Source organism: Phasianus colchicus, chromosome Z (assembly GCF_987193195.1).
Source record: "Phasianus colchicus chromosome Z, bPhaCol1.hap1.1, whole genome shotgun sequence".
Taxonomy (NCBI): Eukaryota; Metazoa; Chordata; class Aves; order Galliformes; family Phasianidae; genus Phasianus; species Phasianus colchicus.
Window position 1 is genome coordinate 4,150,101 of NC_143476.1, and position 23,800 is coordinate 4,173,900.

Below are 23,800 nucleotides of genomic sequence, written 5' to 3' on the forward strand. Positions count from 1 at the left end.
TCTTTGTCCTGATGTCCTTCTAGAAGCTGGAACATTTCTCCATCTCAGCAGAAGAGGGCAGGATGGGTCCAAGGTGAGGGCACACTCTGCTCTTTTTCTGGCACACAAAGAGAAAATGAAAACCAGATGTGTTTCCCTGCCCATGGCAAAAACCAGCCTTTCCATCCTTACAGTCCTTCCTGACATCAGCAGCAACTGAAACAACATCCCACTCACCTTTGCCATGTCTGGCAGAGGTTGCAGCTCTTTCTATTACATCCTTCTTGCTTTGAAGTCAAGAGCTCCTGTGTCACACAGGGAAAAGCTATCTTTTACCTGCTGTGCCATGCTCATGGCAGCAGCAATGCAGATGCCAGCAGCTGATGCCCACAAGGACAGCCAGCCTGGACTTATTTTCATTACATATATTTGTCCTGATGTCCTTCTAGAAGCTGGAACATTTCTCCCTCTGAGCAGCAGAGGGCAGGATGGGTCCAAGGTGAGGGCACACTCTGCTCTTTTTCTGGCACACAAAGAGAAAATGAAAACCAGATGTGTTTCCCTGCCCATGGCAAACACCAGCCTTTACATCCTTACAGTCCTTCCTGAAATCAGCAGCAATGGAAACAACATCCCACTCACCTTTGCCATGTCTGGCAGAGGTTGCAGCTCTTTCTATTGCATTTCTCTAGCTTTCAAGTCAAGAGCTCCTGTGTCACACAAGGAAAAGCAACCTTTTACCTGCTTTGCCATGCTCATGGCCCAGCAATGCAGATGCCAGCAGCTGATGCCCACAAGGACAGCCAGCCTGGACTTATTTTCATTACGTATCTTTGTCCTGATGTCCTTCTAGAAGCTGGAACATTTCTCCATCTCAGCAGAAGAGGGCAGGATGGGTCCAAGGTGAGGGCACACTCTGCTCTTTTTCTGCCACACAAAGAGAAAATGAAAACCAGATGTGTTTCCCAGCCCATGGCAAACACCAGCCTTTCCATCCTTACAGTCCTTCCTGACTTCAGCAATAATTGAAACAACATCCCACTCACCTTTGCCATGTCTGCCAGAGGTTGCAGCTCTTTCTATTGCATCCCTCTAGCTTTCAAGTCAAGAGCTCCTGTGTCACACAAGGAAAAGCAATCTTTTACCTGCTGTGCCATGCTCATGGCAGCAGCAATGCAGTTGCCAGCAGCTGATGCCCACAAGGACAGCCAGCCTGGACTTATTTTCATTACGTATCTTTGTCCTGATGTCCTTCTAGAAGCTGGAACATTTCTCCCTCTGATCAGCAGAGGGCAGGAGAGTTAGATGTTGCAGGCACACTCTTCTCTTTTTCTGCCACACAAAGAGGTAATGAAAACCAGATGTGTTTCCCTGCCCATGGCAAACACCAGCCTTTCCATCCTTACAGTCCTTCCTGAAATCAGCAGCAATGGAAACAACATCCCACTCACCTTTGCCATGTCTGGCTGAGGTTGCAGCTCTTTCTATTGCATCCCTCTAGCTGTCAAGTCAAGAGCTCCTGTGTCACACAAGGAAAAGCAATCTTTTACCTGCTGTGCCATGCTCATGGCAGCAGAAATGCAGATGCCAGCAGCTGATGCAAACAAGGACAGCCAGCCTGGACTTATTTTCATTACATATCTTTGTCCTGATGTCCTTCTAGAAGCTGGAACATTTCTCCCACTGAGCAGCAAAGGGCAGGAGGGGTCCAAGGTGAGGGCACACTCTCCCCTGTTTATCTGGCACAAAAAGAGAAAATGAAAACCAGATGTGTTTCCCAGCCCATGGCAAACACCAGCCTTTCCATCCTTACAGTCTTCCTGACTTCAGCACTAATTGAAACAACATCCCACTCACCTTTGCCATGTCTGGCTGAGGTTGCAGCTCTTTCTATTGCATCCCTCTAGCTTTCAAGTCAAGAGCTCCTGTGTCACACAAGGAAAAGCAATCTTTTACCTGCTGTGCCATGCTCATGGCAGCAGCAATGCAGTTGCCAGCAGCTGATGCCCACAAGGACAGCCAGCCTGGAATTATTTTCATTACGTATCTTTGTCCTGATGTCCTTCTAGAAGCTGGAACATTTCTCCCTCTGATCAGCAGAGGGCAGGAGAGTTAGAAGTTGCAGGCACACTCTTCTCTTTTTCTGCCACAGAAAGAGAAAATGAAAACCAGATGTGTTTCCCTGCCCATGGCAAACACCAGCCTTTCCATCCTTACAGTCCTCCTGCCATCAGCACTAATTGAAACAACATCCCACTCACCTTTTCCATGTCTGACAGAGGTTGCAGCTCTTTCTATTGCATCCCTCTAGCTTTCAAGTCAAGAGCTCCTGTGTCACACAAGGAAAAGCAACCTTTTACCTGCTTTGCCATGCTCATGGCAGCAGCAATGCAGATGCCAGCAGCTGATGCCCACAAGGAAAGCCAGCCTGGACTTATTTTCATTACATATCTTTGTCCTGATGTCCTTCTAGAAGCTGGAACATTTCTCCATCTCAGCAGAAGAGGGCAGGATGGGTCCAAGGTGAGGGCACACTCTGCTCTTTTTCTGCCACACAAAGAGAAAATGAAAATCAGATGTGTTTCCCTGCGCATGGCAAACACCAGCCTTTCCATCCTTACAGTCCTCCTGACATCAGCAGCAACTTAAACAACATCCCACTCACCTTTGCCATGTCTGGCAGAGGTTGAAGCACTTTCTATTGCATCCCTCTAGCTTTCAAGTCAAGAGCTCCTGTGTCACACAAGGAAAAGCAACCTTTTACCTGCTTTGCCATGCTCATGGCAGCAGCAATGGAGATGCCAGCAGCGGATGCCCACAAGAACAGCCAGCCTGGACTTATTTTCATTACATATCTTTGTCCTGATGTCTTCTAGAAGCTGGAACATTTCTCCCTCTGAGCAGCAACGGGCACGAGGGGTCCAAGGTGAGGGCACGCTCTCCCCTGTTTATCTGGAACAAAAAGAGAAAGAGAAAATGAAAACCAGATGTGTTTCCCAGCCCATGGCAAACACCAGCCTTTCCATCCTTACAGTCCTCCTGACATCAGCACTAATTGAAACAACATCCCACTCACCTTTGCCATGTCTGGCAGAGGTTGCAGCTCTTTCTATTGCATCCCTCTAGCTTTCAAGTCAAGAGCTCCTGTGTCACACAAGGAAAAGCAATCTTTTACCTGCTTTGCCATGCTCATGGCAGCAGCAATGCAGATGCCAGCAGCTGATGCCCACAAGGACAGCCAGCCTGGACTTATTTTCATTACGTATCTTTGTCCTGATGTCCTTCTAGAAGCTGGAACATTTCTCCATCTCAGCAGAAGAGGGCAGGATGGGTCCAAGGTGAGGGCACACTCTGCTCTTTTTCTGGCACACAAAGAGAAAATGAAAACCAGATGTGTTTCCCTGCCCATGGCAAAAACCAGCCTTTCCATCCTTACAGTCCTTCCTGACATCAGCAGCAACTGAAACAACATCCCACTCACCTTTGCCATGTCTGGCAGAGGTTGCAGCTCTTTCTATTACATCCTTCTTGCTTTGAAGTCAAGAGCTCCTGTGTCACACAGGGAAAAGCTATCTTTTACCTGCTGTGCCATGCTCATGGCAGCAGCAATGCAGATGCCAGCAGCTGATGCCCACAAGGACAGCCAGCCTGGACTTATTTTCATTACATATATTTGTCCTGATGTCCTTCTAGAAGCTGGAACATTTCTCCCTCTGAGCAGCAGAGGGCAGGATGGGTCCAAGGTGAGGGCACACTCTGCTCTTTTTCTGGCACACAAAGAGAAAATGAAAACCAGATGTGTTTCCCTGCCCATGGCAAACACCAGCCTTTACATCCTTACAGTCCTTCCTGAAATCAGCAGCAATGGAAACAACATCCCACTCACCTTTGCCATGTCTGGCTGAGGTTGCAGCTCTTTCTATTGCATCCCTCTAGCTTTCAAGTCAAGAGCTCCTGTGTCACACAAGGAAAAGCAATCTTTTACCTGCTTTGCCATGCTCATGGCAGCAGCAATGCAGATGCCAGCAGCGGATGGCCACAAGGACAGCCAGCCTGGACTTATTTTCATTACATATCTCTGTCCTAATGTCCTTCTAGTAGCTGGGACATTTCTCCATCTCAGCAGAAGAGGGCAGGATGGGTCCAAGGTGAGGGCACACTCTGCGCTTTTTCTGGCACACAAAGAGAAAATGAAAACCAGATGTGTTTCCCAGCCCATGGCAAACACCAGCCTTTCCATCCTTACAGTCCTTCTTGAAATCAGCGGCAATGGAAACAACATCCCACTCACCTTTGCCATGTCTGGATGAGGTTGCAGCTCTTTCTATTGCATCCCTCTAGCTTTCAAGTCAAGAGCTCCTGTGTCACACAAGGAAAAGCAATCTTTTACCTGCTGTGCCATGCTCATGGCAGCAGCAATGCAGATGCCAGCAGCTGATGCCCACAAGGACAGCCAGCCTGGACTTATTTTCATTACGTATCTTTGTCCTGATGTCCTTCTAGAAGCTGGAACATTTCTCCCTCTCAGCAGCAGAGGGCAGGAGAGTTAGAAGTTGCAGGCACACTCTTCTCTTTTTCTGCCACACAGAGAGAAAATGAAAACCCGATGTGTTTCCCAGCCCATGGCAAACACCAGCCTTTCCATCCTTACAGTCTTCCTGACTTCAGCACTAATTGAAACAACATCCCACTCACCTTTGCCATGTCTGGCAGAGGTTGCAGCTCTTTCTATTGCATCCCTCTAGCTTTCAAGTCAAGAGCTCCTGTGTCACACAAGGAAAAGCAATCTTTTACCTGCTTTGCCATGCTCATGGCATAAGCAATGCAGATGCCAGCAGCTGATGCCCACAAGGACAGCCAGCCTGGACTTATTTTCATTACATATCTTTGTCCTGATGTCCTTCTAGAAGCTGGAACATTTCTTACTCTGATCAGCAGAGGGCAGGAGAGTTAGAAGTTGCAGGCACACTCTCCTCTTTTTCTGCCACACAAAGAGAAAATGAAAACCAGATGTGTTTCCCTGCCCATGGCAAACACCAGACTTTGCATCCTTACAGTCCTCCTGACATCAGCAGCAACTGAAACAACATCCCACTCACCTTTGCCATGTCTGGCAGAGGTTGCAGCTCTTTCTATTACATCCTTCTTGCTTTGAAGTCTAGAGCTCCTTTGTCACACAGGGAAAAGCTATCTTTTACCTGCTGTGCCATGCTCATGGCAGCAGCAATGCAGATGCCAGCAGCTGATGCCCACAAGGACAGCCAGCCTGGACTTATTTGCATTACATATCTTTGTCCTGATGTCCTTCTAGAAGCTGGAACATTTCTCCCTCTGAGCAGCAGAGGGCAGGATGGGTCCAAGTTGCAGGCATACTCTCCCCTGTTTATCTGGCACTCAAAGAGAAAGAGAAAATGAAAACCAGATGTTTTTCCCTGCCCATGGCAAACACCAGCCTTTCCATCCTTAGAGTCCTTCCTGACATCAGCAGCAACTGAAACAACATCCCACTCACCTTTGCCATGTCTGGCAGAGGTTGCAGCTCTTTCTATTGCATCCCTCTAGCTTTCAAGTCAAGAGCTCCTGTGTCACACAAGGAAAAGCAATCTTTTACCTGCTGTGCCATGCTCATGGCAGCAGCAATGCAGATGCCAGCAGCTGATGCCCACAAGGACAGCCAGCCTGGACTTATTTTCATTACATATCTTTGTCCTGATGTCCTTCTAGAAGCTGGAACATTTCTCCCTCTGAGCAGCAAAGGGCAGGAGGGGTCCAAGGTGAGGGCACGCTCTCCCCTGTTTATCTGTCACAAAAAGAGAAAGAGAAAATGAAAACCAGATGTGTTTCCCAGCCCATGGCAAACACCAGCCTTTCCATCCTTACAGTCCTCCTGACATCAGCACTAATTGAAACAACATCACACTCACCTTTGCCATGTCTGGCAGAGGTTGCAGCTCTTTCTATTGCATCCTTCTTTCTTTCAAGTTAACAGATCCTGTGTCACACAAGGAAAAGCAACCTTTTACCTGCTGTGCCATGCTCATGGCAGCAGCAATGCAGATGGCAGCAGCTGATGCCCACAAGGACAGCCAGCCTGGACTTTTTTTCATTACGTATCTTTGTCCTGATGTCCTTCTAGAAGCTGGAACATTTCTCCCTCTCAGCAGAAGAGGGCAGGATGGGTCCAAGGTGAGGGCACACTCTGCTCTTTTTCTGGCACACAAAGAGAAAATGAAAACCAGATGTGTTTCCCTGCCCATGGCAAACACCAGCCTTTCCATCCTTACAGTCCTTCCTGACATCAGCAGCAACTGAAACAACATCCCACTCACCTTTGCCATGTCTGGCAGAGGTTGCAGCTCTTTCTATTACATCCTTCTTGCTTTGAAGTCAAGAGCTCCTGTGTCACACAGGGAAAAGCTATATTTTACCTGCTGTGCCATGCTCATGGCAGCAGCAATGCAGATGCCAGCAGCTGATGCCCACAAGGACAGCCAGCCTGGACTTATTTTCATTACATATCTTTGTCCTGATGTCCTTCTAGAAGCTGGAACATTTCTCCATCTCAGCAGAAGAGGGCAGGATGCTTCCAAGGTGAGGGCACACTCTGCTCTTTTTCTGGCACACAAAGAGAAAATGAAAACCAGATGTGTTTCCCAGCCCATGGCAAACACCAGCCTTTCCATCCTTACAGTCTTCCTGACTTCAGCACTAATTGAAACAACATCCCACTCACCTTTGCCATGTCTGGCAGAGGTTGCAGCTCTTTCTATTGCATCCCTCTAGCTTTCAAGTCAAGAGCTCCTGTGTGACACAAGGAAAAGCAACCTTTTACCTGCTTTGCCATGCTCATGGCCCAGCAATGCAGATGCCAGCAGCTGATGCCCACAAGGACAGCCAGCCTGGACTTATTTTCATTACGTATCTTTGTCCTGATGTCCTTCTAGAAGCTGGAACATTTCTCCATCTCAGCAGAAGAGGGCAGGAGAGTTAGAAGTTGCAGGCACACTCTGCTCTTTTTCTGCCACACAAAGAGAAAATGAAAACCAGATGTGTTTCCCTGCCCATGGCAAACACCAGACTTTGCATCCTTACAGTCCTCCTGACATCAGCAGCAACTGAAACAACATCCCACTCACCTTTGCCATGTCTGGCAGAGGTTGCAGCTCTTTCTATTACATCCTTCTTGCTTTGAAGTCTAGAGCTCCTTTGTCACACAGGGAAAAGCTATCTTTTACCTGCTGTGCCATGCTCATGGCAGCAGAAATGCAGATGCCAGCAGCTGATGCCCACAAGGACAGCCAGCCTGGACTTATTTGCATTACATATCTTTGTCCTGATGTCCTTCTAGAAGCTGGAACATTTCTCCCTCTGAGCAGCAGAGGGCAGGATGGGTCCAAGTTGCAGGCATACTCTCCCCTGTTTATCTGGCACTCAAAGAGAAAGAGAAAATGAAAACCAGATGTTTTTCCCTGCCCATGGCAAACACCAGCCTTTCCATCCTTAGAGTCCTTCCTGACATCAGCAGCAACTGAAACAACATCCCACTCACCTTTGCCATGTCTGGCAGAGGTTGCAGCTCTTTCTATTGCATCCCTCTAGCTTTCAAGTCAAGAGCTCCTGTGTCACACAAGGAAAAGCAATCTTTTACCTGCTGTGCCATGCTCATGGCAGCAGCAATGCAGATGCCAGCAGCTGATGCCCACAAGGACAGCCAGCCTGGACTTATTTTCATTACATATCTTTGTCCTGATGTCCTTCTAGAAGCTGGAACATTTCTCCCTCTGAGCAGCAAAGGGCAGGAGGGGTCCAAGGTGAGGGCACGCTCTCCCCTGTTTATCTGTCACAAAAAGAGAAAGAGAAAATGAAAACCAGATGTGTTTCCCAGCCCATGGCAAACACCAGCCTTTCCATCCTTACAGTCCTCCTGACATCAGCACTAATTGAAACAACATCACACTCACCTTTGCCATGTCTGGCAGAGGTTGCAGCTCTTTCTATTGCATCCTTCTTTCTTTCAAGTTAACAGATCCTGTGTCACACAAGGAAAAGCAACCTTTTACCTGCTGTGCCATGCTCATGGCAGCAGCAATGCAGATGGCAGCAGCTGATGCCCACAAGGACAGCCAGCCTGGACTTTTTTTCATTACGTATCTTTGTCCTGATGTCCTTCTAGAAGCTGGAACATTTCTCCCTCTCAGCAGAAGAGGGCAGGATGGGTCCAAGGTGAGGGCACACTCTGCTCTTTTTCTGGCACACAAAGAGAAAATGAAAACCAGATGTGTTTCCCTGCCCATGGCAAACACCAGCCTTTCCATCCTTACAGTCCTTCCTGACATCAGCAGCAACTGAAACAACATCCCACTCACCTTTGCCATGTCTGGCAGAGGTTGCAGCTCTTTCTATTACATCCTTCTTGCTTTGAAGTCAAGAGCTCCTGTGTCACACAGGGAAAAGCTATATTTTACCTGCTGTGCCATGCTCATGGCAGCAGCAATGCAGATGCCAGCAGCTGATGCCCACAAGGACAGCCAGCCTGGACTTATTTTCATTACATATCTTTGTCCTGATGTCCTTCTAGAAGCTGGAACATTTCTCCATCTCAGCAGAAGAGGGCAGGATGCTTCCAAGGTGAGGGCACACTCTGCTCTTTTTCTGGCACACAAAGAGAAAATGAAAACCAGATGTGTTTCCCAGCCCATGGCAAACACCAGCCTTTCCATCCTTACAGTCTTCCTGACTTCAGCACTAATTGAAACAACATCCCACTCACCTTTGCCATGTCTGGCAGAGGTTGCAGCTCTTTCTATTGCATCCCTCTAGCTTTCAAGTCAAGAGCTCCTGTGTCACACAAGGAAAAGCAATCTTTTACCTGCTTTGCCATGCTCATGGCATAAGCAATGCAGATGCCAGCAGCTGATGCCCACAAGGACAGCCAGCCTGGACTTATTTTCATTACATATCTTTGTCCTGATGTCCTTCTAGAAGCTGGAACATTTCTTACTCTGATCAGCAGAGGGCAGGAGAGTTAGAAGTTGCAGGCACACTCTCCTCTTTTTCTGCCACACAAAGAGAAAATGAAAACCAGATGTGTTTCCCTGCCCATGGCAAACACCAGCCTTTCCATCCTTACAGTCCTTCCTGAAATCAGCAGTAATGGAAACAACATCCCACTCACCTTTGCCATGTCTGGCAGAAGTTGCAGCTCTTTCTATTACATCCTTCTTGCTTTGAAGTCTAGAGCTCCTTTGTCACACAGGGAAAAGCAATCTTTTACCTGCTGTGCCATGCTCATGGCAGCAGCAATGCAGATGCCAGCAGCTGATGCCCACAAGGACAGCCAGGCTGGACTTATTTTCATTACATATCTTTGTCCTGATGTCCTTCTAGAAGCTGGAACATTTCTCCCTCTGAGCAGCAGAGGGCAGGATGGGTCCAAGTTGCAGGCATACTCTCCCCTGTTTATCTGGCACTCAAAGAGAAAGAGAAAATGAAAACCAGATGTTTTTCCCAGCCCATGGCAAACACCAGCCTTTCCATCCTTACAGTCCTTCCTGACTTCAGCACTAATTGAAACAACATCCCACTCACCTTTGCCATGTCTGGCACAGGTTGCAGCTCTTTCTATTGCATCCCTCTAGCTTTCAAGTCAAGAGCTCCTGTGTCACACACGGAAAAGCAATCTTTTACCTGCTTTGCCATGCTCATTGCAGAAGCAATGCAGTTGCCAGCAGCTGATGACCACAAGGAGAGGCAGCCTGGACTTATTTTCATTACATATCTTTGTCCTGATGTCCTTCTAGAAGCTGGAACATTTCTCCCTCTCAGCAGAAGAGGGCAGGAGAGTTAGAACTAGCAGGAACACTCTGCTCTTTTTCTGGCACACAAAGAGAAAATGAAAACCAGATGTGTTTCCCTGCCCATGGCAAACACCAGCCTTTCCATCCTTACAGTCCTTCCTGACATAAGCAGCAACTGAAACAACATCCCACTCACCTTTGCCATGTCTGGCAGAGGTTGCAGCTCTTTCTATTACATCCCTCTAGCTTTGAAGTCAAGAGCTCCTGTGTCACACAGGGAAAAGCTATCTTTTACCTGCTGTGCCATGCTCATGGCAGCAGCAATGCAGATGCCAGAAGCTGATGCCCACAAGGACAGCCAGCCTGGACTTATTTTCATTACATATCTTTGTCCTGATGTCCTTCTAGAAGCTGGAACATTTCTCCATCTCAGCAGAAGAGGGCAGGATGCTTCCAAGGTGAGGGCACACTCTGCTCTTTTTCTGGCACACAAAGAGAAAATGAAAACCAGATGTGTTTCCCAGCCCATGGCAAACACCAGCCTTTCCATCCTTACAGTTCTTCCTGACTTCAGCACTAATTGAAACAACATCCCACTCACCTTTGCCATGTCTCGCAGAGGTTGCAGCTCTTTCTATTGCATCCCTCTAGCTTTCAAGTCAAGAGCTCCTGTGTCACACAAGGAAAAGCAATCTTTTACCTGCTTTGCCATGCTCATGGCATAAGCAATGCAGATGCCAGCAGCTGATGCCCACAAGGACAGCCAGCCTGGACTTATTTTCATTACATATCTTTGTCCTGATGTCCTTCTAGAAGCTGGAACATTTCTCCCTCTGATCAGCAGAGGGCAGGAGAGTTAGAAGTTGCAGGCACACTCTCCTCTTTTTCTGCCACACAAAGAGAAAATGAAAACCAGATGTGTTTCCCTGCCCATGGCAAACACCAGACTTTGCATGCTTACAGTCCTCCTGACATCAGCAATAACTGAAACAACATCCCACTCACCTTTGCCATGTCTGGCAGAGGTTGCAGCTCTTTCTATTACATCCTTCTTGCTTTGAAGTCAAGAGCTCCTGTGTCACACAGGGAAAAGCTATCTTTTACCTGCTGTGCCATGCTCATGGCAGCAGCAATGCAGATGCCAGCAGCTGATGCCCACAAGGACAGCCAGCCTGGACTTATTTTCATTACATATATTTGTCCGGATGTCCTTCTAGAAGCTGGAACATTTCTCCCTCTGAGCAGCAGAGGGCAGGATGGGTCCAAGTTGCAGGCATACTCTCCCCTGTTTATCTGGCACTCAAAGAGAAAGCGAAAATGAAAACCAGATGTGTTTCCCTGCCCATGGCAAACACCAGCCTTTCCATCCTTACAGTCCTTCCTGACATCAGCAGCAACTGAAACAACATCCCACTCACCTTTGCCATGTCTGGCAGAGGTTGCAGCTCTTTCTATTGCATCCCTCTAGCTTTCAAGTCAAGAGCTCCTGTGTCACACAAGGAAAAGCAATCTTTTACCTGCTGTGCCATGCTCATGGCAGCAGCAATGCAGATGCCAGCAGCTGATGCCCACAAGGACAGCCAGCCTGGACTTATTTTCATTACATATATTTGTCCTGATGTCCTTCTAGAAGCTGGAACATTTCTCCCTCTGAGCAGCAGAGGGCAGGATGGGTCCAAGGTGAGGGGACACTCTCCCCAGTTTTTCTGGCACACAAAGAGAAAATGAAAACCAGATGTGTTTCCCAGCCCATGGCAAACACCAGCCTTTCCATCCTTACAGTCCTTCCTGAAATCAGCACTAATTGAAACAACATCCCACTCACCTTTGCCATGTCTGGCTGAGGTTGCAGCTCTTTCTATTGCATCCCTCTAGCTTTCAAGTCAAGAGCTCCTGTGTCACACAAGGAAAAGCAATCTTTTACCTGCTTTGCCATGCTCATGGCAGCAGCAATGCAGATGCCAGCAGCTGATGCCCACAAGGACAGCCAGCCTGGACTTATTTTCATTACATATCTTTGTCCTGATGTCCTTCTAGAAGCTGGAACATTTCTCCCTCCGAGCAGCAGAGGGCAGGAGGGGTCCAAGGTGAGGGCACACTCTCCCCTGTTTATCTGGCACAAAAAGAGAAAGAGAAAATGAAAACCAGATGTGTTTCCCTGCCCATGGCAAACACCAGCCTTTCCATCCTTACAGTCTTCCTGACATCAGCAGCAACTGAAACAACATCCCACTCACCTTTGCCATGTCTGACAGAGGTTGCAGCTCTTTCTATTGCATCCCTCTAGCTTTCAAGTCAAGAGCTCCTGTGTCACACAAGGAAAAGCAATCTTTTACCTGCTTTGCCATGCTCATGGCATAAGCAATGCAGTTTCCAGCAGCTGATGCCCACAAGGACAGCCAGCCTGGACTTATTTTCATTACATATCTTTGTCCTGATGTCCTTCTAGAAGCTGGAACATTTCTCCCTCTGAGCAGCAGAGGGCAGGAGAGTTAGAAGTTGCAGGCACACTCTCCTCTTTTTCTGCCACACAAAGACAAAATGAAAACCAGATGTGTTTCCCTGCCCATGGCAAACACCAGACTTTGCATCCTTACAGTCCTCCTGACATCAGCAGCAACTGAAACAACATCCCACTCACCTTTGCCATGTCTCGCAGAGGTTGCAGCTCTTTCTATTACATCCTTCTTTCTTTGAAGTCAAGAGCTCCTGTGTCACACAGGGAAAAGCTATCTTTTACCTGCTGTGCCATGCTCATGGCAGCAGCAATGCAGATGCCAGCAGCTGATGCCCACAAGGACAGCCAGCCTGGACTTATTTTCATTACATATATTTGTCCGGATGTCCTTCTAGAAGCTGGAACATTTCTCCCTCTGAGCAGCAGAGGGCAGGATGGGTCCAAGTTGCAGGCATACTCTCCCCTGTTTATCTGGCACTCAAAGAGAAAGAGAAAATGAAAACCAGATGTTTTTCCCTGCCCATGGCAAACACCAGCCTTTCCATCCTTAGAGTCCTTCCTGACTTCAGCAGCAACAGAAACAACATCCCACTCACCTTTGCCATGTCTGACAGAGGTTGCAGCTCTTTCTATTGCATCCCTCTACCCTTCAAGTCAAGAGCTCCTGTGTCACACAAGGAAAAGCAATCTTTTACCTGCTTTGCCATGCTCATGGCAGAAGCAATGCAGTTGCCAGCAGCTGATGACCACAAGGAGAGGCAGCCTGGACTTATTTTCATTACATATCTTTGTCCTGATGTCCTTCTAGAAGCTGGAACATTTCTCCCACTCAGCAGAAGAGGGCAGGAGAGTTAGAACTAGCAGGAACACTCTGCTCTTTTTCTGGCACACAAAGAGAAAATGAAAACCAGATGTGTTTCCCTGCCCATGACAAACACCAGCCTTTCCATCCTTACAGTCCTTCCTGACATCAGCACTAATTGAAACAACATCCCACTCACCTTTGCCATGTCTGGCAGAGGTTGCAGCTCTTTCTATTGCATCCCTCTAGCTTTCAAGTCAAGAGCTCCTGTGTCACACAAGGAAAAGCAATCTTTTACCTGCTGTGCCATTCTCATGGCAGCAGCAATGCAGATGCCAGCAGCTGATGCCCACAAGGACAGCCAGCCTGGACTTATTTTCATTACATATCTTTGTCCTGAAGTCCTTCTAGAAGGTTGAACACTTCTCCATCTCTGCTGCAATGGTCAAAAAGGGTCCAAGTTTAGGGCACACTCTCCTCATGGCCTCTTGTACTCATAGACAAAGGGAACATGAAAACCAGAAGTTTTTCTTTGCCCATGGCAGACACTAGCCTTTCCATCCTGACAGTCCTTCCTACAATCAGACGGAATTGAAACAACATCCCCCACGTCTCTTTTTTGAACTTATTCATGCATGAATAATAATAATGAGAATTTTTATGTAAATCTTATTTCTGCATGGAAACGATCTGATAACCAGAGCTTTTTTTCTCTAAAACAATCCAGCGAATTTGCATTGCTTATCTATGTACGCAAAATGTTTTTGCCATTCATCTCAAATATCAATACATCTGGCAAAATAAGATAGAAAAAGTATTTACAGACATTTTTGGACATAGATTACTTTTGTTCAAGTGGGAAAGAATCCCTAAGCTGCAATCATGAAATTCTTTTATCACTTTCTCTGATTTAGCCAGTGTTACTAAAAGGGAAATAAGACACAGGCTTTTGATAGCAGCTGCCAATTTAAGAACGATAATAACTTTTATTATTCTTGGCTAAGATCAAAGTCCTGCATTTCAGGTTTATCTCCAGCTCATCAAGTATAATTAACAGTTTTGGATAGCCACATTATTATATGGCAATATTGTCTTCCTGCAAGGAATTTCATTGTTTTACACGTGCCACAGGTTGTTAATAGATTGCCTGATTACCATTTATTTTTTTTATTGGCTTATGATGACCACAGAAAACTATACAGCAGCACCATAAAAACTTTAAATCCTATCCCATGTATCTGCATTCATACGAAAATTATATTGGAAAGCATTGGTGAAACTAAGATTACAAAATAAAGCAGGGGACAATTTCAGTGAAAGCCTGCAGGTTTCACAGCTCTGCCCATTTCAAACCCCTGAAGACATCCACGGGTTTCCTGCTGTGGGACACAGGCACTCACCTGCAGCTCAGCACTGCCTGCTCATGCCTGCGCACACCTTCAGGCTGGAACCAAGGAAATCCTCAGCAAAGACATCAGTACACTTTTGTTATGATGACTTTCATAAAGAAGCATCAAATATTTCTTCACGAGAAATACTGCAAGTCCCTTTGACACTAGCCCTTATTTTAAATGTTTAGATTTGTGCTTCATTCAGGCGTGCTGTCACTCCCAAAAAGATTTTTATTCTTTTGCTTTTCATTCTGAGGAACACAGTGATTTCTGCCTTGTTTACTGACTGTAGGCACAGCAATACTCCTGCACCTTCCGGGAAACAGCAAATCCATCTCTTTCACACCCTACTTCTATCAAGCTCATTCACCTTACAAGGTATTTATTGCAAGCAGCTCTTCCAAAAATGGAGATTAACAGAACCTGCAACCCAGGACACCTCAGTAAGCCAGTACTTTTCATCTCCTGAAGGTGTAGGTAGACACAGAGCTGGAACATCTTTTCCAGAGCTGTGTGATGCTATCTCATCTATGTTCCTTTACTGTGCACTCAGTTTCACTTCTTATCTAACCTGGTTGCATCCCAGGATTTCTGGTGCCAAAAATAAACTGACAGCTTTCATCACTAGTTAAAAGGAAACTGCAATAGGAAAAGCAATTTTTCTGATTTCTCTGTTGATCAAAGATGCTTCATGCAAGCCTGATGCGGTAGAAACAATATCAGCTTTAGAATGACAGTCATTAGAGCAGAATCCTTTCACTGATGAAATCCCACAGTCCTGATTCATACAACACTGACACTGGAGGACACAGTAGTTTAGATGAGAGCGCATTAAAAATGACTAAGTTAAGGTCTCAGCAAAGAGTGACAAGTATGAAAAAAAGAAGTTGCAGAAACTGCTTCAGTTTGGCACTCTGGCATAAAGTATGACAACACACAACCTGCCTGTGCAGTTCCAGAAGCAGAAGAAAGCCGTCAACCAAGACTTGTTCTCATCTGCTCTGAAAGTCCACTGGGACAAGGCCACTTTTCTCTGACGTGCTTCCAGAAGTATCACTTCTGAGCACTGTGCCAGGGAGTTACAAGATACTGTTTGTGTGTACAGAGGAGAAAAAGACGTCTGTCTGGAAACAGACTTGGTGAAGGAGAAGCAGCATTTCCAGAGTACTTCAGAAAGAACTGAGCACTGCCCCAAGAGCTTCAGAGCGGCAGGCTGTCACAGTGTGCCAACCAGCTCAGCTGTGAGTTGGCACTGAAGCTGCACCACAGGGAGAACAAAGCCCCCTGTGCACCCTTGGAGAGCCAAGGGTTGGAGATTCATGAACCTTGAGCTCCTTTCCAAGCCGGGCCATGCTGTGATTCTGGGATTCTCACCTTTGCCTCATCTGGCAGAGGGAGGCAGCTCTTTCTCTTGTCTCCCTATGGCTGTCAGGTCACCAGGGCCAGTGTCACACAGGGAACTGCAAACACTGTGTGTGCTGTGCCCTGCCCATGGCAGCACAGAGGCAGCTGCCAGCAGCTGATGCCCACAAGGACAGCCAGCCTGGACTTCCTTTGATTCCTTCCCTTTGGATCAGCGTCCTTCAGGAAGGCGGAACATCTCTCCAGCTGAGCAGCAGAGGACAGCAGGGCTTTGTTGTCTGGGCATGTTCTCTTCTGGCCCTCTGGCCCTCACAGACACAGGAGGAGGACACAGAGGCTGCTGTAACACAGCCAGCCCTGCCTCTCAGGTCAGCTCTCAGGCCATCCTCTCTCCCCTCAGCAGCAGCTCACTGTTCTGCACTCCTCTGGCCTGGGCTGGCAGAGGTGTGCAGCAGTTCTGCTGATCTCCCAGTGCTGGCCATGTCTGCAGTGCCTGTGTGAAAGACACAGGAAGCTGCCAGCATTGCACTGCTCTGCTGTGCCCCTGCCATCACCGAGTTTGCTGTCAGCAGCTGCTGCTACACGTCCATTCAGGCACAGGCCTTTCCTTCCTGGCCCTCTTTCCCCCCCTCTCTCCTCTGCTCTCTCTCGTGCTCCCCTTTGGCCTGGGCTGGCTGAGCAGTGCAGGCCTTGTTGTTGCTCCCTGGGCCAACTACGTCACGGTTCCCCGTGACTCTGCCAGCTGCTCTGACACAGCGACTGCGTCCTCAGTGTGGATTCCAGAATGCGACAGACGTCCAGAGAAGACTTCCAGGGCTGATTGGAACATGCTGCCATCAAGAACTGCCATGGCTCAGGCCCCCTGGGAATCTGCTCACAGCGAAAGCTGCTGTCACTCTGTGTGGGCACAGCCTTGTCTGTGTAGGCCTGCTCACACTGCAGCCCCTGTCTGCACCAGAACCGTGCCGATCCACCTTCTCTTGGCCTCCTTGCCTGCATGGAAAAGGGCAGCTTGGGCTGAAGTCCCTCCACTTTCAGATGGCCGAGTGAAGTCTCTGAGCCCTGGTGACCCACGCAGCTCTTCAGCCTGCTGACCTGCTCTGCTGGGGCTGTCTTAACAGGCAGAGGGCACGTTATCCTAATGTCCCCACATCCATCCCTCTTAGCATACTGTAGGCCAGTTCCTAAAAGGACACCTGCACAATCTCTCTGAATGTTAATCAACATGCAGTTGGTCTGTGCACTGCAGAAATTGCATCTAGGTTTTCAGTGGTGATTAGCTATGTGTTTAGTCAGAGGTGCAATGGTTCTAATGGTGAGAGAAAGACATTCCCAGTTGTCATCAGGTGGAACACACTTCAGACTGGAATCCTCAAGCAGACTGCAGTCAAGCTTTCTTAATTATTCGTTGTTGTTATCAATTCAGACGCATCTCTGAATTCCTGCTTGAATGAACATTCTGTAATAATCTGCTGAGACAGTGCAAGGCTTGACAATGAGACTATAGTTTATGAAAGCAGCACTTTTTACTTCCTTTACAAGTTCTTATCTGAATGCTAAATACAACATCAATTCACTTCTCACTGGGTTGAACGTTTTAAATATTTGGTAAACATAATGGTTCTAATTCTGACATTTAATATGAAAATATTAAAATTCTTGTGTTACAGTACTTTTTTGTTAGAATGCCAGATGCTAAAGGGATGAAGTGGCACAAGAAAGCAAAATATCTCTGCTGATGGCAGGAAGGACTGTAAGGATGGAAAGGCTGGTGTTTGCCATGGGCAGGGAAACACATCTGGTTTTCTTGTTCCCTTTGTCTCTGAGTGCCAGAAAAACAGAGGAGAGCGTGCCCTCACCTTGGACCCCTCCTGCCCTCTGCTGCTGAGATGGAGAAATGTCCCACCTCCTACAAGGACATCAGGACAAAGGTAAGTAATCAAAATATTTCCAGGCTGGCTGTACTCGTGGGCATCTGTTGTTGGAAAATTTAATGTCAGTAAACTGCCTAGATAAGGACAGAATGAGGGTGACAATAGAATGGTACGTAATCACAGTGCAATGAAAATAGTATGCAGGGTGCAGGAAGGGAGGTGTGGACATTCTGAGTTGCAACTCTTTATTTGCTCCAGAAAGCTCTATCAGAATGGAAGACTGAAGGAAATACTTTGAGTGTTTTTGTAATGTGACTGGACGAAAGATCCATGTGGCAAATTGAATAACTGAGTGGTAAAGGGACATAGATACCTCACTGTTTCATGGAACCTTTCAATTAAGCATCTGAGCACTGTGTACAGGACTTGGGAATGTAAGTATTAGAGGATCATGGAATATCTTTATTTGGAAGGGACCTCGAGGATCATGTATTCCACCTCCTGGTTCCACACCGGACCTCCTATGGGTCAAGCCCTGTGTCTGAGAGCATTGTGCAAATGCTCTTTGGCCTTTGTCAGCTCAGTGCCAAACCACTGCCCTGGGGAGCCACTGCCAAATTCATGTATCTAGTTCATCCTCCAGAATGATGCCAAGAACAGTTATAGAGATCGACTTACAAACAAAATTCTTGTCTTGAATTAATGGTACATTTACCATTAAAAAAAAAAAAAAAGAAAAAAAAAAGAAAAAAAAAATGAAAGCCACATTCTTACGCTGGCATTTTACAGTATTGTCAGATTTTTGTAATTCTGTTTTGTCATATAAGATTCTCTCATCATGAAATAATGACCAAATTCTCTTTTCATATCTAAACATACAAATGTTAAAGGCAGCAGTGCTGTTCAAGAGTACATTACCAGCTCAAACACTGCTTTGGCTATAAAACTGAAGGTAGTAAGGAATTTTATCAAGGAGTTAGAAGAAAACATGTAAGTGTAGATTTAAAAGCAACCTGTATTGTTACTTAGAGTTTGATATAGTGTAATCCAATGCACAGTACTTGTAACGTATGTTTTATAAAATGCTTTGCAATGTAGGCATCTATTAAGATAAATGCTGCAAGTTCTAATATGTCCATGACCTTTTCAAACTGTTCCTTACTCCTACACATCACTACGAGTAGTTCTTCTGTCAGGAAGGATCACATGAGTAATTAACCTGTGACCTTAAGTTTGGAATTAAATGCATACAGTGGAAGTAAGAGCTGTGGGTTATTTTGCTCTTTCAGTGTTGAACAGCCGAGGTGTTTTGTTTTGGAGGGTGGATAGTGATGGGACAAGTGGGGAATGGCTTTAAACTGAGACGGGGGGTGTTGAGGTTTAGGTTGGATGTGAGGAGGAATTTTTTCAGCCAGAGGGTGGTGAGGCACTGGAACAGGTTGCCCAGGGAGGCTGTGGATGCCCCATCCCTGCAGGCATCCAAGGCCAGGCTGGATGTGGCTCTGGGCAGCCTGGGCTGCTGGCTGGCAGGTTAGAAACCCAACATGACTTTATTGCAGCCCTGGGTGCAGGGGGATCACTGCTCCTAGCATGCACACAGAAGAGCTGGAGCACACAGGTGATGTACATTCCACTTGTGAACATTCCTGCAATTGCAGAGAGCGTGCGCCTGTTCCAATCACTGCTGCACAGATTAAAAACTGATTGCAGATGAGCTGTTTTGGTATGGGGTTCTTGCAAATGGTCTGCAGTGGCTGTGTGATTCCTCAGGGAGTTGCTCTCCAGCCCAAAGGTCATGTCCTAAGTCGACCAGATCCCGTTTGTGTCCAGAAATGGCTGACAACAGATCAGCTGCTGGTCAAGTTTCTAACATCACACTGGCCTTGCTCCAGTGTCTGTGTCATCAGCCCCAGCACATACGGTGCACCTCTTCAAGGCTTTGCAACACTGAGACTTTGCACTTGGGCTCCAGACATCCTGCTGCACCAAGAGGTTATTCTAGCTTTGGTATCTTGCAACTTTGTATATAACTACATCACTGTAATCATAAATGTCTAGGAGCATGGAGATGGAGAAATTAATCTTCCTGTAATTCTCTGTACTGCAGCCCCGTGGTTGTCAACACCTAATGCAATATTGAAATTTCAGTTGAGAAATTGAAAGCTGTCCCTAACAAAAAAACATCTGCATTTGTTATTGAAATCACACTGAGGATCAATAAATCCAAATTCTTCTAGCATAACCACGATTATAGGCAGTGTTTAGACAAGCTCTTACAGAAAACCATGAACACAAGGCTAAAGAGAGACTAAGTGATGCACTCTGCAGGAATACTCATGGAAGTCTTCACAGTGCAGGAGTCTGATCTGATTACAGATGCTGTGCTTTAAGTACCCCTTATCATATCTTTTTTTTCACTGTTGTGCAGGGGTTGGACTCAGTGATCTCTGGAGGCTGGAGATGCTGTTTGCTAATGGCAGATGGAGAGAGGAAAAGCAAGTGCAAGGCATGCTGTGCATAGCCACCACATGGCATCTGCACCATTTCCCCCTGCACAAAGGAGGAGCAGCTCACAAGGTTGGCCTGGGCCAGGGAAGGGAGCAGACAAACATCTGGACCGACCCCAGACGAGCTGGTTCTGCAGGTTGGGTGTCTTCTGCTGCTTGTCTCACATCCTGCTGCTCAGCGGTAGATTTGTTCCTGCTCAGTGCTAACAGGAAACTCACACAGCATTTCTGTTTCAGCTGTGCCAACGCTTTGATCCCTTGCTGCTTGGATGGGGCGTTTGAAGAATGATGCCTGTGCTGATGTCCAGCCAGGCTTTGGGGATGAGTCTCCACACCAGGGTCTGTCTGACAGGACTGAGGGTTGGGGATCCAGCCAGGTCGAGTCCAGTGTGCTTTGCTCTTGTTCTTAGTGCTTGTTTTTGCTCAGGAGGGCAGGAGGTGAACCTCGTGAACCAATGCCTGCAGACGGGGTTTGCAGAGAAAGAGGTCCTGCAGGCCTTGTGTGACAGCCACGGAGCTGCAGCGAGGCTGCATCCGTGTAAAACACCAGAGATCCACGGAGGTGTGAAGGGGAGCTGTGGGCTGCAGTCACGCAGGAAGGGATGTGCATGCTCGGGGTTTGGTTGTTGTGTGTGTGTTAAGTGACTGTGATACCACTGCTGGGTCAGTGTGAGTGTACGGAACAAGTGTGACAGCCTTTTTGATGGAGCCCTGTGAAAGGAGTCCTATGGACTTGAGATCCAACTATCAGCCCGTGGGCATCATCCAGGAGTTGGGGTAGGGGATGAGGCAAGGGAAGTTTGGCTGACAAAGGGATAAAGCAGTCTGGCAGTAGTTCTGTGTTTCTCCCATCTCCTCCTTTATTTCCTTACAGGTGAAATAGATGGGTGCTGCAACATGCCCTTGAATGTAACAAAACCCACTCTAGTGTGGATTTGACATGGGCCCAGCACTGCAAGGTACGCTGCTGGGAGGAAGCGTCCATCTGGCTGAGGGCAGGAAGGCCCTCCAGAGGGATGCACTGAGGCCAGTTGTGCAAGGCTCAACAAGAGCAAGCGCCAGGTCCTGCGCTTTGGTCATGACGACCCCGTGCCAGCTTCTCCAGGATTTGGCTGGGCTAGAATTCCAAGCAGCCCCTGATTCCAGAACGTTGGGCTGGGCTGTTGGAATCTTCTGCCCTTGTGACTGGTCTTGCCTCCCCACCCTGTCCGTCGTGGTGGAGCAGCCTGGTGGCCCTCAGTGATGTCATAAGGGCTAGAATGAGGGGAGGAGCAGTGTGTGCTGCGTCCCTTCATTGGAGCGCTGGAGCTCTGACTGAGCAGCTCGCTTGTTGCACTTGTGCACCGACTGCGTCCCTTTGTCTTCACACCGTCCTGTGCAGCACCTTGTAGGTAAGCTGAGACAGTGTGGGAGAGACGGGGGGACAGTGAGTGCTGAGAACTGCTGGCTGGCGGAGCTCATAGGATCACATTATCTCCATCAGCAGAGGGGTGGCCATGAGGGACAGGGAGGTGATCGTCCCCCCCTGCTCTGCTCTTGTGAGGCCCCAGCTGCAGTACAGTGTCCAGAAAGACAGGGAGCTGTTGGAGAGGGTCCAGAGGCGAGCCACAGAGATGATCAGGGGACAGGAGCACCTCCCCTGGAAAGACAGGCTGAGGGAGCTGGGCTTGTTCAGCCTGGAGAAATGAAGGCTGTGGGGTGACCTCATGGCAGCCTTCAGTACCTAAAGGGAGCCTAAAAAGAGGAGGGCAATCAACTCTTTGAAAGGGTAGATAACAGCAGGACAAGGGGAAATGGATTTAAGTTGAAAACTTAAGTTTTTAAGTTGAGGGAGGGCAGATTTTGTTTTTTCCCTCGTAGTCTTTGCTAAACCGTGGAAGCCAACTGACCTGCTCTTTCTCTCTCCTCTCTCCACCCTCTGCCTGCTTCCCTGCTGCAGCTTTTGCTCGTGGAAGATCAGAGCAAAGTGACAAGGAACGGCTGCGGATTCGTGAGATTTCTCTCCCTCGTTCTGATCTCTTGCCAGGTACCTGCCATGGTTTGTCCCCCCACATGCTTTAGCAGCCCGTGACGCCCCGTGTTTAGTAACACAGCCTCATCCAGCTTTGATGGGACGCTGGTCACGTGTGGGTTTTCTCCACGTGCTCTGCAGCTCAGCCCTCAGAAGGATGCTGTCTGTGGTGCTGTGACCAGCTGGTCTCCAGGAAACCAATCCCTTAGGCAAAGAGTCCCAGCCCCAGCTTGTGCAGAGCTGCACAGCATCACCAGGGACACCACCAGGCATGCTTGGGCTGTGTGAGTGTGCCCGACAGCTGTAGGGAGCACAGCAGAGATGTGAACAGAGAAGATAAAAGTGTGTTTCTTTTCAGTTCCAGCTTGTCACACCTACGCTGATGGCTGTGGCGTGCAGCGAGATCAGCTGTGGGCCTGACCTGGCATGGACAGAGGTAGAGTATGAAGCTCTGATTGGTCTTTGTTCCCTGACTGCAGCCAGCAGAGTGAGCCGCAGATGTGCTCTCCTGCTTTCCAAGAGAGCTCCTCTGTGGCAAGACAGTAGTGCAAGCATGGCAAGTTTATAAAAGTACCAGAGCCATCTCGGGTGTTGTGTTTGTCCTCTACTGACTTTTCCCTTGAAATGGCTGCAGAAACAACAATCATTCTCTGCTCTGTTTGGCCTCGCTGTTGGTTGGACTGCTCAAGAGAGCTGCTTGGTGCTTGCAATGGCACTGTTTGCACCTTGTAACTGCAGCCGTAGCTTTGGTTTCCCTCTTCACGGTCTCCTAGCATCTTAAACAGTCAGCCTTCCTGCACAAAGAGCGCAGGAAAGGAGGGGGCAAAATGGACAAGGCCACCTGTCTGCGTCAGTGCCATTGCTGATTAGTCTGCGTGGGGAGAGATGCATCTTTGCTGGCGTGTGCCTGCTGCACACCAGGGAGAGAAACAGCCGTTATTAGACTTGCAGTTCCTTCTGAAGTGCCCATGATAAGGACCGAGTGCATTTCCTGCAGCTTTCTCTGCAGATGTGCTCCTCACCTTGAAATCCTCCTTGTTGGTTCCCAGCTCCTCACCGTGGCCTGTGCTCTCTGTTTCAGACTGAGAACAAGGGGAAGCCCCTGCTGGACCATGAGGTGGCACCTGTGAATGTTCCAGCTATTGCAGCTGCCCATGCTATTAAGAGATACGTTGCCCAGGCAGCGGATGAACTCTCCTTTGAGGTAAGCAGTTCAAGGCGTTCCTTGTTGTTCAATTTTACAATGGCAAATGTCTTCAGAGCTGCACTGGTGCAAGTGCTCTCAAGCTCGGCGATGTTTGGCAGTGCAGAAGAATGCAGTCATTTGAGCTGTGCTTTCCTCCCAGCCGTGCTGAAGCTGGGATTGACACTGCAATCTCTTGCAGGTGGGAGACATCATCTGTGTCATCGACATGCCACCAAAAGAGCTGACCCCCTGGTGGAGAGGCAAGCTCGGCTTCCAGGTAGGCACAAGCTTCAGACTGGAGAGTGCAACTTCAGTAAAGGCAGGAATCTTAGCTTAGAGCTGCTCTGCCTGCATAGGATGCCTAATGGATATAAACAGTTTCCCTGTGTTGGTGTCAGAGGACCTTGTCTTTGGCTGCAAATGTTGAAAAATT

At 47.9% G+C, this 23,800-nt stretch overlaps 1 protein-coding gene across 1 annotated transcript in view; it reads left to right on the plus strand.

Annotated features, from left to right (window-relative positions):
- The window catches only part of LOC149912265 (rho GTPase-activating protein 32-like), a 33,609-nt gene extending 10,342 nt beyond the window's left edge, over nucleotides 1-23,267 (plus strand). Inside the window, exon 5 of the mRNA XM_090130743.1 lies at nucleotides 23,263-23,267. Within this exon, the coding sequence (XP_089986869.1) occupies nucleotides 23,263-23,267 (5 nt within the window). The remainder of the gene's footprint in view (nucleotides 1-23,262) is intronic.
- The last annotated feature ends 533 nt before the right edge of the window (nucleotides 23,268-23,800 follow it).